The 14,177-nt window shown below is 46.8% G+C and overlaps 1 protein-coding gene across 9 annotated transcripts in view; it reads left to right on the top strand.

Moving 5' to 3' along the window:
- The window catches only part of AAK1 (AP2 associated kinase 1), a 116,024-nt gene that overhangs the window by 61,804 nt on the left and 40,043 nt on the right, over positions 1-14,177 (top strand). For all 9 annotated transcript variants that reach the window (XM_081868404.1, XM_081868403.1, XM_081868406.1 and 6 more), the window contains exons 13-16: positions 1,537-1,782; positions 7,858-8,081; positions 9,060-9,217; positions 10,627-10,743. In XM_081868404.1, coding sequence (XP_081724530.1) covers positions 1,537-1,782; positions 7,858-8,081; positions 9,060-9,217; positions 10,627-10,743 — 745 coding nt within the window. The remainder of the gene's footprint in view (positions 1-1,536; positions 1,783-7,857; positions 8,082-9,059; positions 9,218-10,626; positions 10,744-14,177) is intronic.

The raw sequence follows: 14,177 nt of genomic DNA on the forward strand, positions 1-14,177 counted from the left end.
GGCTTTAATCACCAACTGGCGACCAGTGCAGCTGTTTCAAAATGAGTTATACGAGATCCAGATGGAACTCCAGCCAGAAATCTGGCTGCTGTTGTATTTTTGGACCAACTGAAGTTTCCAAGTCATCTTCAAAGGCAGCCCAACGCAGAGCATGTTGCAACAACCCAGTAACAAGGGAAGGTGAATGTGGGGAGACGCTCTGACTCCATTGCATGTGAAGTGCAAAAGATTGCAGCTGGTCCTAGTTCTGCTGGATCTCTCAGCGGCCTTTGATACCATCGACCATAACATCCTTCTAGACCGTCTTGAGGGGCTGGGAGTTGGGGGCACTGTCATACAGTGGTTCCGCTCCTTCCTCCTGGGCCGTGTTCAGAAAGTGGTGGTGGGGGATGAGTGTTCAGACCCCTGGGCTCTCACTTGTGGGGTGCCTCAGGGTTCTGTCCTCTCCCCCATGCTTTTCAACATTTACATGCAGCCGCTGGGAGAGATCATCAGGAGGTTTGGGCTGGGTGTTCATCAGTATGCGGATGATACCCAGCTCTACCTCTCTTTTAAATCAGAACCAGTGAAGGCGGTGAAGGTCCTGTGTGAGTGTCTGGAGGCGGTTGGAGGATAGATGGTGGCTAACAGATTGAGGTTGAATCCTGACAAGACAGAAGTACTGTTTTTGGGGGACAGGAGGCGGGCAGGTGGGGAGGATTCCCTGGTCCTGAATGGGGTAACTGTGCCCCTTAAGGACCAGGTGCGCAGCCTGGGAGTCATTTTGGACTCACAGCTGTCCATGGATGCACAGGTCAAATCTGTATCCAGGGCAGCTGTTTACCAGCTCCATCTGGTACGTAGGCTGAGACCCTATCTGCCTGCAGACTGTCTCGCCGGAGTGGTGCATGCTCTGGTTGTCTCCCGCTTGGACTACTGCAATGCGCTCTACGTGGGGCTACCTTTGAAGGTGACCCGGAAACTACAACTAATCCAGAATGCGGCAGCTAGACTGGTGACTGGGAGCGGCCGCCGAGACCATATAACACCAGTCTTGAAAGACCTACATTGGCTCCCAGTGCGTTTCCGAGCACAATTCAAAGTGTTGGTGCTGACCTTTAAAGCCCTAAACGGCCTCGGTCCAGTATATCTGAAGGAGCGTCTCCTCCCCCATCGTTCTGCCCGGACACTGAGGTCCAGCTCCGAGGGCCTTCTGGCAGTTCCCTCACTGCGAGAGGCCAAGTTGCAGGGAACCAGGCAGAGGGCCTTCTCGGTAGTGGCGCCTGCCCTGTGGAACGCCCTCCCATCAGATGTCAAAGCGATAAACAACTACCTGACATTCAGAAGACATCTGAAGGCAGCCCTGTTCAGGGAAGTTTTTAATCTGTGACATTTTAGTGTACTTTTCATCTTTGTTGGAAGCCGCCCAGAGTGGCTGGGGAAACCCAGCCAGATGGGCGGGGTACAAATAAATTATTATTATTATTATTATTATTATTATTATTATTATTATTATTATTAAGGAAGGGTTCTGAATGCTTGTTTGGTGTGTTGTAGATCCAAGTGGCACCCCAGGCACCGCAGCCACCAGTGAAGCCACAGTTTCCAGTGGCGCAGCAGGGAGGGCAACCGCAGCCTGTGCAGAATTACATGCAGCAGCAGCAGCAGCAGCAACTGCTGGCACAACAGGGGCCCGTCCCACAGAAAGCAGCTGCAGGGCAACAGAAGCCGTCGGCTCAGATCCTGCCCCAACCGCAGGTGCAGCAGGTGTCGGCGCAGCCAGTCCCTGTGCAGGATCATCCGGTAAGGTTTGGGAGGCAGCTTTGGTTGGCTTTGCAGTGTTGCTTCCTTACTTCTTCCAGATCCTCTGCCACTGGGCCACGGCCCCTCCCCACTTCTCATGTTGGTGGGCAGCAGGGAAGGAGCGAATGTGGCCACGTCCAGAAGACCCTGATTTGATTTCTGTGCCACTTTTCGTTCAAACGAATCTCAAAGCAGCTTACAAACAATAAAGAACAGTAACTTGACAGAACGTAATGGAACATTGCAAGTAGAGCATCAATCATATACAGTGGTGCCTCGCAAGACGAAAAGAATCCGTTCCGCGAGTCTCTTCATCTAGCGGTTTTTTCGTCTTGCGAAGCAAGCCCATTGACGGCTTAGCGGTTTAGCGGCTTTTAGCGGATAAGCGGCTTAGCGGCTTAGAAAAAGGGGGGGGAAAGGAAAGACATTTTCGTCTTGCGAAGCAAGCCCATAGGAAATTTGTTTTGCGAAGCACCTCCAAAACGGAAAACCCTTTCGTCTAGCGGGTTTTCCGTCTTGCGAGGCGTTCGTCTTGCGGGGCACCACTGTACAGCCAAACCTTCGGTTGAATGCGTTTCGGGTTGAGCACGTTCAAATTGCGCTCCACGACAACCCGTAAGTAACGGAGTGCGTTACTTCCGGGTTTTGCCGCTTGTGCATGTGCACGCGCATGCGCAGAAGCAGCAAAAAGCGGCGCACGCGTGCGCAGACGTGCCGTTGCTAGTTACGTTTACTTCTAGATGCGAACGGGGCTCTGGAACGGATCCCATTCGTATCCAGAGGTACCACTGTAGAGTAATTAACAAATAATCAGTGAAATAATTACAGTCTATAAAACACTGTTAACAAGCAGCAACTAAAAATGATGAATGGTACAGTGGTGCCTTGCAAGACGAAAAGAATCCGTTCCGCGATTCTCTTCGTCTAGCGGCTTTTTCGTCTTGCGAAGCAAGCCCATTGACGGATTAGCCCTATTAGCGTCTTAGCGTCTTGGCGGATCAGCTGATAAGCGGCTTAGCAGCTTAGAAAAAAGGGGGGGGGAGGGAAAAAAAAACCACAGGAACTCGCAAGACATTTTCGTCTTGCGAAGCAAGCCCATAGGGAAATTTGTTTTGCGAAGCGCCTCCAAAACGGAAAACCCTTTCGTCTAGCGGGTTTTCCGTCTTGCGAGGCGTTCGTCTTGCGGGGCACCACTGTATCAGACTAACAACGATATTCAAGCCTCAGAGGTAATTTGTGAAAACAGGTAAGAACCCCAGCGTTGTCTGCAGTTTCTCCTTCTTTGCAGATGCTCATATTTGCCCCTTCTTTCTCCTTCTCTCTCTGAACACAAGCAGAAGCATGCATTTTTATTCAACTGCTCCAATGCATGCTTAAGAGTGGAGGGAAATTTACATTAGTGCTGATCCAACTAAGGTTATTATCCCCTTTCCTGGCCATGCTTTTGTGTTTCATACAACAGTGTTCGAGAGATGGGCAATCTGTGGTCTTCCGCATGTTGTTGAACTACAATTCCCATCATCCCCTGACTACTGGCCGGGCCCGCTGGGAGCTATAGTCCATCAAGAATTGGAGGGTCATAATTATGCAGCTTAAAACTCACCGTGAACAGAGATGCTGGAACTGAGTTCAAGCAATTTCTGGCTAAAAAAGCCCTGATTAATCATTAGATAAAGAATGGAATTCAACACTTTGCTGCAGAGAAGGGGGCACGACAAATGTGATGGGGCAGTGCAGGAGAGGCTGTGAGCAGATGAGAGAGAGAGAGAGAGATAGAGGGAGGGAGGGAGAGAGAGAGGGAGGGAGGGAGAGAGAGAGAGAGAGAGAGAGAGAGAGAGAGAGAGAGTGCCAGAATGAAATCCTTGCTCAGACACTGGTAACTGTGGGCCAGGTCTGACCCAGTGGTTCCCTTTTTCCTTTTCTTTTTGCCTGCACATCACTTTGCAAATTTCTGGAGATTCTTAATGAATCCTGAACAGAAAACTGTGATTCATCCTTTCAAAGGTGAACATAGAAAAAACTGTCTGGTTTGGCACCAAAAGGCTGCATGTGGGTGCAACAGCAGTTCTTTTTCCTTTAAAAAATCCCAAAAACATTTACAGTGGTGCCCCGCAAAACGAACGCCTCGCAAGACGGAAAACCCGCTAGATGAAAGGGTTTTCCGTTTTGGAGGCGCTTCGCAAAACGAATTTCCCTATGGGCTTGCTTCGCAAGACGAAATGTCTTGCGAGTTCCTGCGGGTTCCCCCCACCCTTTTCCTCCCTTTTCCTAAGCCGCTAAGCCGCTTATCAGCTGACCCACTGATAAGCCGCTTATCAGCTGATCCGCTAAAAGCCGCTAAACTGCTAATAGCGCTAATCCGCTAAGCTGTCAATGGGCTTGCTTCGCAAGACGAAAAAAACGCTATACGAAGAGCCTCACGGAACGGATTAATTTCGTCTTGCGAGGCACCACTGTATTCAAAAGTTACAATACATTTACAATACAATACATTTTTTTATCACTATATCCCTTCCACAGACACCTCTGTGATGATGGTGGCATTAAAATATCCTGTTCTTCAGTAAAAGAGAAAAAGGGAGACCAGATCGTGTCAAATGTATCTTTTTTGGAGATGCTTTTGATTAGCTGCTATGGTATGTGAGGCGTTCTGATAGAGCAATGCTTCAGATGTTATTAACCTAAGCCTCTATTGGTATTTTAGAAGTTTCCTTCCATTGTTGGGCAATAACTAGTCTAGCTCCTGTGGACAGGAAGAAAAATAATTCTTACGTTTAAGGGTAGAATGTGGGGTCAAATCTAATGATAATAAGGCAAGTGCTGAATTAAAAGGGATAGATTGTTTAGTGATTTTGGAGGTCAGGTTAAAAATTTACCACAAAAGGCATGAACTATGGTACACTCCCATCAAACATGAAAATAGGAACCTTGTTCTCTACAGCCTTTCCAACATAATGGTGAGCTTAAAGGATTTTTCTTTGCAAGGTGTGTGGGGGTCCCATGCCACGGAAAGATAATTTTAAAGGAAATTTCCTGGAGGCGATCCAAAATTGTTTTTAAAGATGGGTTTTGCCATATTGATTCCCATGCTTTTTCACTTATTGAAATTCATATGTCAGTCTCCCATCTCATTCGAATATCTTCTGCGTTTCCTGCAAAGCTTTCTAATGTAATACCATATATCATTGATAATGCCCCTTTTGTGTCATGGCTAGGTCTGTTACACAGTGATTCAAAAGGTGTCTCAAGCCCTCACCCCTTCATTCCAGATACTTTGCAAAAGTGCAAAAGGACTGTATCTGTTGATACAGATGTAGCCAGGACCGTTTTATCCCTTTTGCCTTTGCCACCAGGCCCTCTTTTAAAAATGCTTTAGCTTTTACAAACACATCTCTAATTCTATACAAACCATTTGTTTCAAGATGTAGGAGTTGGTTATATTTGTCTTCATGTTTAAATGAGGGGTGATCTAGCAGAGGCATCAGTATTGAAGTCCTAGGAGCCAATACTAAGTTCCAATTCCGCCACGCCATTAATTATACTTTTAAAAATGGGTTTGCCCACCTTTTCTTGTTCCTTCATGAAGGGCAGAGCATATACTGATAATCTTGTGTGGCCACTTTCTATCTTTCTATCTTTATCCATGGAATATGTACTTTACCTTTAATGAGAGGTATCAATGGTTTAATTTGGAAAGCTTCGTAGTATAGTTCAAGATTGGGTATTCCTAACCCCCCTTTATTCCTATGTCTAAATAAGATTTTTTGACTGAGTCTGGCTCTTTTTCCTAATGAAGTAAAAGAAAGTAATTTGTTTTGCCATTTTTTAAGCATAGCAGGAGAGATGTATGTTGGTAAAACCTGAAACAGGAAAGATAATTTTAGTAGAATTGGCATTTTTATAGCTGCGAAATGACCTAGCCAGCCAAGGCTTGTGCACTTCCATTTTGAGAGTTTTTTACTTATCGTTTTGAGCAAGAGCTTATAATTTGATTTAATTGTTTGAGATCAGCTGTTAAGGTTATCCTGAGGTATTTAAACCCCCCCATGGGTGACCCAGTGGCTCCTTTCTCCTGCTCTGGATTTTCGTCAGGCGAACAAGTTGGGGAAGAGTTTGCATCTTAATCCCAATCCTTGTTTCGAATGTACAAATCCTCCATTTGATGACTATAATGTATGCATTCATCCCAAATAAGTGCTTTTTCACTTAATGAGAACCAGGGTTTTCCCTGTAGCGAGTGGAGCAGCTGCCTAAAGTATAAAAGGAGTGGAAATTTGCCAGGGATCCCCCATCACTGCAGATACTTGAGAATGAAATTTCACATCCGCCTTCTCCTGCTGCACACACACACACACACACACACACACACACACACACACACTTCATTACTATTCAAGTGTAATCATTCCTCATTGTTTCTTTTTGTCCTGAAATGCAGCTGCTTTGACTGTTGTGGAGGGGGGTTGTTGTTTAAAAGAAAAGGATGCACAGCATACGAATAAATTACAGTAAATGCCTTCCAGCTGAAACTGTATTTATACCAGGTTATTCTCGCCACACATTTTTTTCCTGTAATACCCAGATTTATTGGTAACCAACTGGTTTGGGGAGCAGATTTGGAGAGAGCACTCTAGGATTAAGATTTTTTGGGGGGGACGACTCCCCTCCCCCATTATTCATGTTAACAAAATGGGGCTGGGTGAACATAAAAGGGTTGGTTATTTCTGTCACAAATATATTCACAACATCATTTCAAACTAATATTTGTTGCAGTATTTGGGGGGAAAGCTGGAATATGATGGAAAAAAATAACCCAAGCCTCCAAAAGGTGTAAACATCCCATTCTGTTCGCTCCTCTTTATATTATAGATATATTTTCAGGATTGCAAGTTCTGTTAAGTCAGTGTGGTGAAGGGAGTAGGCCAGAAAGAGCCAGGCTCAAATCCCTGCTGAGAATATTTATATTGAAAGAGAGCATAGAAAAGGATAAAGCAACAGTAAGAGTCTTTACAACAACCTTGTAAGACAGGTCAGTATGACTTGAATCTGTGAGGCTCCTGTCTTGCAGTCACCCCTTGAGCATTTTGGACCTTTCTTCAGCCATGACGATTTTTAGAAGGTTTTCTGGGGGAAATAAAAAAAGCTGAGATCCCGGGAAATCCAGTTTCTGTGTCTGGCAAGCAGGCCAGTGTTTCAGTGTATGGAACAGAAGGGCTTGTGAAGAATTATAGAGAACACAAAGATTTGATGGACTATGAAAGAACTTAAGGAAAGGAAGTGACTGAAGAACAGATGTAAAGGTGAACTAGAAACTAAGAGACGTGTGGTGAATGCGGTGGAAGCCTTTTAGAATATTTTAACTAGGATTTATATATTGTAATGTTTGAAGTATAAATTTGGTAGTATTGATTATGAAAAGTGTTTTTTTCCTTTTCTTTTATCTTTCGTCTCTTTTCTAGTCTGCATGTTGGAAAATACATAGACAAATGTGTTTACAGTGTTATGTATTGATTTTTTGTTTCTATTTCTTTTTTCTTTTTATCTTCCTGTAATATTTAATAAAAACTAATTTTAAAAAAAGGAACAGAAGGGCTGCCAGGAGCTCAAAGTTGTGCCCATGGTTCTCCTTCTCCTCATTTAATCCCCACCACAACCCAGTGGGGTAGGCTAGGCTGAGAGAGACACCCAGTGAACTTCATGGTTGGGTAGGGATTTAAATTCTGGTCTCAAAGGTCCTAGTCCGACACACTAACCACTGCACCATGCTGCCTCTTCTGTGAGCGAACTGTTGTGGCTTGGAGATGCTGTGTGCGTGAAGGTCTCTCTTCTGGTGTGTTAGTCTTCTAGGTTTGGCTGAATAACATGTTGAGGGAGTAAAGTTCTGGGTCTTTCTTACATTTTTGCCCGAAAGGGATCTACCTTCTATTTTTATCCTCTCTCCCTTTTGCCCCCCTCCCCGCCACTGGGACAGAATGCAGAGTTTGAGTTGTCCCTTCTGCTTCTAAGAAACAGCTCTGCAACTCCTGTGGTTAAGGAAATAAACTCAGTAACTTTCTCTCCTCCCCCCCCCCCCAGCAAGCGCCTCCACGACATCAAAGGATCCCCACCACCCCGCCGTCAGCTGTCCAGGGGCAGAAGGTGGGCTCCCTCACTCCCCCGTCCTCCCCCAAGACTCAGCGAGCGGGACACCGGAGGATCCTGAGTGACGTGACGCACAGCACTGTCTTTGGGGTCCCAGCCAGCAAATCAACACAGCTTCTGCAGGCTGCGGCTGCTGAGGCCAGCCTCAACAAGTCCAAGTGTGTATTTTTTTTGGGGGGGGGTGTCTCTTCTTCCTGCTAAATGACCCTTTGTGCATTTTGATTCTCTTTACTTTTTGTTCTGACGTGGGGCAGCCTGCCTCTCTGCTTTTCTCGCGCCATGTCCTAATAGTCTTCCTGCTGTTGCTCTTCGAACGAATAGAGGAGTGTCCTTGAGTTGCAAGAAGAGCATTTATAACCCTGGGCTAGCAACTAAGCTTAACGTAAGAACACCAGAAGAGCCTGCTGGATCAGGCCAATTGCCCATCTAGTCCTGTTCTCACAGTGGCCAGCCAGAGGCCTGTGGGAAACCTGCAAGGAGGATTCAAGCACAAGAACACCCTCCCTTTCTGTGGTTTCCAGAAACTGGCATTCAGAAGCATGGCTGCCTCTGATTGTGGAGGCAGAGCATAGCCATTATTGCTATGCTCCTCCATCATGAATTTGTCAAATCCTCTTTTAAAGCGTATTTTATGATTGAAGAGGCTTTTGTCTGGGCCTCTGTTTGGGGAAGAGACACTAAAGAGTGTGGGTGTGGGTGTGTGCGGACTTACGCGTGTGTACGGGTTGTCTTTGAGATATGGAGCTATCCTGTGGACCAACTTCACTGCTGGGCTGGGTTTCCAGTTGAAAGTACAGGCAACCCCCATTTGTGGTGTGTATTGTGACGTTCTAAGGCACCACGCGTTTAAGTGAAATTGTGTATATTTGAAACACAATTGGAAAAGCTTGCAAACGCCTTGTTCTGTCCCTTTTTGTTTTGCCCGTGTGCGTGTAAATGGGGGGGGGGGGAGTTCCTTGTATGGATCTGCGTGGACAATTTTCAGGCTCACAGAGCTGAACAGAACTTCAAAGTCCACCCAGCTGCATATTCAGCACACATTCAACAGCACCTGTAGACATTGCAATGCCGTTAGGAAATAAAGATGGCAACTGAATGTCCCGTTTTTGTTCCCTTTTCGGCATGGCTTCCTCCAGGTCTGCCTCGACAACGCCTTCTGGATCCCCCAGGACATCGCAGCAAAATGTCTACAATCCACCAGATGTCTCTACCTGGAACCCTTTTGATGATGACAACTTCTCCAAGCTCACAGCAGAGGAGCTGCTGAACAAGGATTTTGCAAAACTTAGTGATGGTTAGTGCAATCCAGCAGTGGCTAAAGTGCTCTCAGAGTGGAAGCTGTGGCAGCCTAGGCTGTTAAAGATGAAGGGCCTCCCAAAACTTTCTAGGCTGTTGCTTGGGAACAGACAAGCTGACTTTTTTAAAGGCTCTCTTGGTCCAGTGGCCTAAATCAAGACCTTTGGCGTTCTCATAATCGGTCAGACAGAGGTCCAATCCCCTGCACTTGATAGATTTCATATTTCAAGGTTAATTTGGCACAACATAATTCTACTTGCTGATTTTACTATTGGGTTCCAGTTTCACCTTCCAGGCTTCTGAGGCTACAGAGGGAAACAGCTGTGGTGGCAGTATATGACCATTGCCGGCTGACTTCTCCTGAAATCATCCATAGTGTGATCAGCAGATGTGGGCCAGTGTTGTGGGAGTCCACTGGCAGTTGCGTTTATACTGTGCTACCAGCCAGAGTTCACTATCCTCAATGCTTTGTCAGAACCATCAGCGGCATAAGATTTTTAAATGAAATTGTTGCATTTCTTGGTATCCTAGTTGCAACCAAAAAACATACCGTATGTTGTTTCTCTCACAGTGCAAACCTATGCTTGTTTGCTTGGAAGTATTCTCACTGTTCAGTGTGGACTATTCCTTAGCATGTTTTTATGATTGTAGCCTAAACCAAAGTGACTGGCACCGGTTTCCTCCCCAAAAAAGCATCAGGAACAATCCTAGTAAGAGTGAAGGAGCAATATGTGGAGTTTCTGTTTGGCTTAGTTGCTGATCCTTAAAACTGAGAAACCAGGTCTAGCTGTGGCTTGCAATAAGTATGAATAATAGTAATATCCGGGGGGGGGGGGGTTGGAATATTTCCAAGATATGCTTAGCAACTCATGATGTATAAGAGCACTTAATAACCACGTCCTTGATTAATTTGTAATATAAAGATAAATCCAGCTCCTTTGTTGGCTTGTTAGTAATAATAGATGAATCAAACCAACTTTTATCTCATCGGGAGATGTTGACATTTTTGCAGGTGGCTGCTTGTTTAGAAATAGCTAAATGTTGGTGCTGTGCAGTAGGCCTGTCAAGAGACTCATGGTGTACTCAGCTATGGTCTGTTGCTCTGGCCAACAAATTGACCTGCCAGGTCGGGGTGGCCAGAAACAAGATGAATCCTTTCACCACAGGTGGCATCCATTCATCTCCTATACGAGACATGACAATAGAGAAAACCTCCCCAGACACATGGAAACATCTGGAGAGACCTATTGGACTGGAGACTTTAATATGCATTATCAACCGGTTCTAACATCAAGCTGCTGTTAATGCCTTTTCCCAAGAAATGGCAGAATTTTGTTGTTGTTTCTTATTGTATTTTAAAATGATATAAAATATATATAAAAAATAACCAGGTCCTTGGAATTTCAGGTAAACTTCCAGAGAAGCTGGGTAGCTCAGCAGAGAATCTGATCCCAGGCTTTCAACCGGCTCCTTCCACAACACAGGCAGATGCGTTTGGCTCATCTTCTCTTGCACCTGTGTCAGGTATGCCCGTATGGGATGTTATTTGCAGCTCTGACCAATTCAATGCAGAAGGTCTTTCCAATGAAAGCAGGCAGTGCTTGTCAGGCTGATACTGGACTCTGCTTGTGTCTCTTTCAGTTGCCATCAGGGGAGATGGAAGGCAGGCTACAAGTGGGCATTATGAGGCTGGCCAGGCTGAGGATAGGGGAGCACAGGGCCTCAGCTGCAAGTCGGTCAGCTATGTTTGGGCCAGGTGACCCCCATTTCCAGATCTCCAGCCCAGGTTCCCTGAGGGGGCAGGACCTGTAGTGTGAAGTGTTTCAGGCAGAAGCTGCTGCCCTGTTGGCTAAGCAGAAGGACCAGGTTCTTGGCATTTGTACTAAGCCTGGTCAATTGGGAGGCTTATTACTGCCTGCCATTCACAGGGGTTGGCACTGCACACTCCAGTCTACCCTGTGCCTGGAGAGGACTCGTGGTCCTGGGTAGTTGTTAGGCCAGGACTCAGCCTCAAGCTGTGAGGCTCTTCATTCACTTAGCCGAGTGCGGGCAGCACCTGCTTCAGAGATGAATCGACAAGTGGGAAAAGTGGGGACCCGGGAAGGGCTGTACTTGATTCCATCTGGAGTGGGCAGTTCATTAGCTTCCTTCTAAAACCTGGGTGCCTTCTGCAGGCTTAGAGAAGCTGACCAGCCTAGGTCCAGTCCTGCCTCTAATCTCATGGAGTACGATCAGGTTTTTATTGAGTCTGGCTGGTTTCTGGAGCTGCTGGAAGCCCCTGCTGTGTGCTGAGACCACCTTGGAGAAGAGCACAGGGCTTTAAGAATAGTCGGCAAGTAGCCTGAATGTGTGCTTTACCTGCTATATTTTCATGTTAAATGCTAAATGCGATGAAGCAGCAACGGTGGCCCAGAATGATGTTTTTTAGCGCTTTGGTGGATACTCCATAAAACACAAACCTGGCAGTTGTCATAAATTCTGGAGTGACTTCAAGATTATGCTACTTAAGCTTTTCCCAATCCACTGTCCTCTAGACATTTTTGGACTCCCATCATCCTAGAACATGGCAACTCGGGCTGATGGGAGATCCAGGAGCCACCAGTTTGGGGAAGGCTGTCCAACTGCAATGTGCTGTATGTGTGGCTGACTTTGAAGATAGTTTGGGAACTTCATTTATTTATTTATTAAAAACATATCCTGCTTTTTACTATGTAGGTCTGACAGCAAAAATAAAATAAAATACAGTGGTGCCCCGCAAGACGAATGCCTCGCAAGACGGAAAACCCGCTAGACGAAAGGGTTTTCGCGTTTTGGAGGTGCTTTGCAAAACGAATTTCCTATGGGCTTGCTTCGCAAGACGAAAATGTCTTGTGAGTTCCTGCGGGTTTCCCCCCCCTTTTTCCCTCCTTTTTCTAAGCCGCTGATCCGCTAAGCCGCTTAACAGCTGATCCGCTAAGCCGCTTATCAGCTGATCCGCTAAGCCGCTTATCAGCTGATCTGCTAAGCCACTAATAGCGCTAAGCCGCTAATGGGCTTGCTTCGCAAGACGAAAAAATCTCAAGACGAAGAGACTCACGGAACGGATTCTTTTCGTCTTGCGAGGCACCACTGTACACAATGCACAAATTTTAAAACTCGAATTAAAGCTCCAAAGTCTAAAACTTCAGGAATTTAAAATCTCGAGAAAAGAAAAAAGGGAAACATCTGAGCAGCATTCAGGGTGCAAAGGTCTACTTGAATAAAACAGTTTTGACCAGACACCTAAAAAACTGAGTTACAGGTGGTGCCAGTTGTGGTGGGATAGTGTGCTGCTTGTGCGTAAAAGCTTGATCCCTCTGGGGTTTGGCTGGTCATCCAAACCGATGCACTAACGGAGCCCCCAAAGCATGACTCCGTCAGTCGCTGGTAGAATCTGACAGTGGGCGTCTACGGAATTTACGCCAACATAAAAGCTCTTTGACAGACATGCGCTTTCGAGACTCTCTGCGTGACAGTTTCCGGCGAAGGGTGGGCGTTCCCAACGGGGGTCCCGTTACCTCTCCACTACTCTCACTGGAAGCATCCCAGAGCCTCCCCTCCGCTGTGACTCCTGCACTCCCCCTGCTGGTTCCCTCTTCTACTGCAGATTCTCTCCTATTCTCCTGTAGCCTGTCCACTACCTGTCTCTCCGATGGCAGTTCCCTGACATCCACCTCCCCCCCAGGGCCCCCTTCACCCCCTCCCGCCTCCTCTCCCACTGGCGGTGAGGGCGGAAAGCCCCTGAAGGAACTCTCCTCGTCGTCCGAGGATTCTAACACTTCCAGCCACGGCGTACCGTCTCTCTCCCCGTCTTCCTCTTCTTCGTCGGAGTCGGCTTCTTCACCCACCCCTGACTCTGGGAACCCTTCAAACTCTCCTTCCTCATCGGTGGTCCCAAAGTGTTCCCTTCTAAATCGAGCCACGGGTTGCGGTTTTCTTGGGAAACGCTGATGAAATGTTTCTATTAAAACCTCGTCATTGACTACCTCTGCTGGTACCCAAGTGTTTTCCGACTCTGCTTCCCCCTCCCATTCTACCAGATATTCCACCTGATTCCCCTTCCACCTGGAATCAATGATTCCTGCCACGTTCATGTCGCGCTCTCTCTCTTCTATCACGGGCGTTTGGGTGGCCTCTCTCTCACGCTCCCCCCACTCGCGTCCCTCTCGGTACGGCGACAGTAATGACCTGTGAAATACTGGGTGTAATTTCATGTGACTGGGCAGCCTGAGTTTGAATGCCACTGGGTTGACCTGCTGTATGACCTCAAAGGGTCCCAATCTTTTGGGCCTCAATTTCTTACTCCCGCCCTTGAACGGTAGCCCTTGGGTGGACAACCACACCCGGTCCCCCACCCTTATAGTTTCACCTTCCCTCCTATTTCTGTCTGCTTGCTTCTTATATTCTTCCTTGGCTTTCTCTAAGTTAAGTTGAAGCTGACGGTGGATCGCCTCCATCTCTTCAAAAAAATATTCCGCCGCCGGCACGCTCCACCTCTCCCCTCCCTCTCCTGGGAATGCCCGGGGGTGACACCCATAATTTGCCAGGAAGGGACTCATCCCTGTGGACACGTTCTCCGCGTTGTTGTAGGCAAATTCTGCTAGAGGTAACTTATCCACCCAATCATTTTCTCTGTCTTTTACATAACACCTCAGGTATTGTTGTAAAACCCCATTTGCCCTTTCCGCTTGCCCATTGGTTTCTGGGTGCCGGGCAGTTGAGAAATTGAGTTCTACGTGCAGTAAGCTCATAAGTTTCCTCCAGAACCTGGAAGTAAATTGTTTCCCTCTGTCGCTGACCACCCTCAAGGGGGCGCCATGCAACTTGAAAATATGTTCTACAAACAACTTGGCGGTTTCCTCCGCTGTGACTGCATGTGAACAAGCTATAAAATGACACATCTTGGTTAATTGATCTACCACCACCATGACAGCTGTTTT

The sequence above is a fragment of the Podarcis erhardii genome (genome assembly GCF_964252035.2).
Source record: "Podarcis erhardii genome assembly, chromosome: 7".
In the NCBI taxonomy this organism is placed as follows: domain Eukaryota; kingdom Metazoa; phylum Chordata; class Lepidosauria; order Squamata; family Lacertidae; genus Podarcis; species Podarcis erhardii.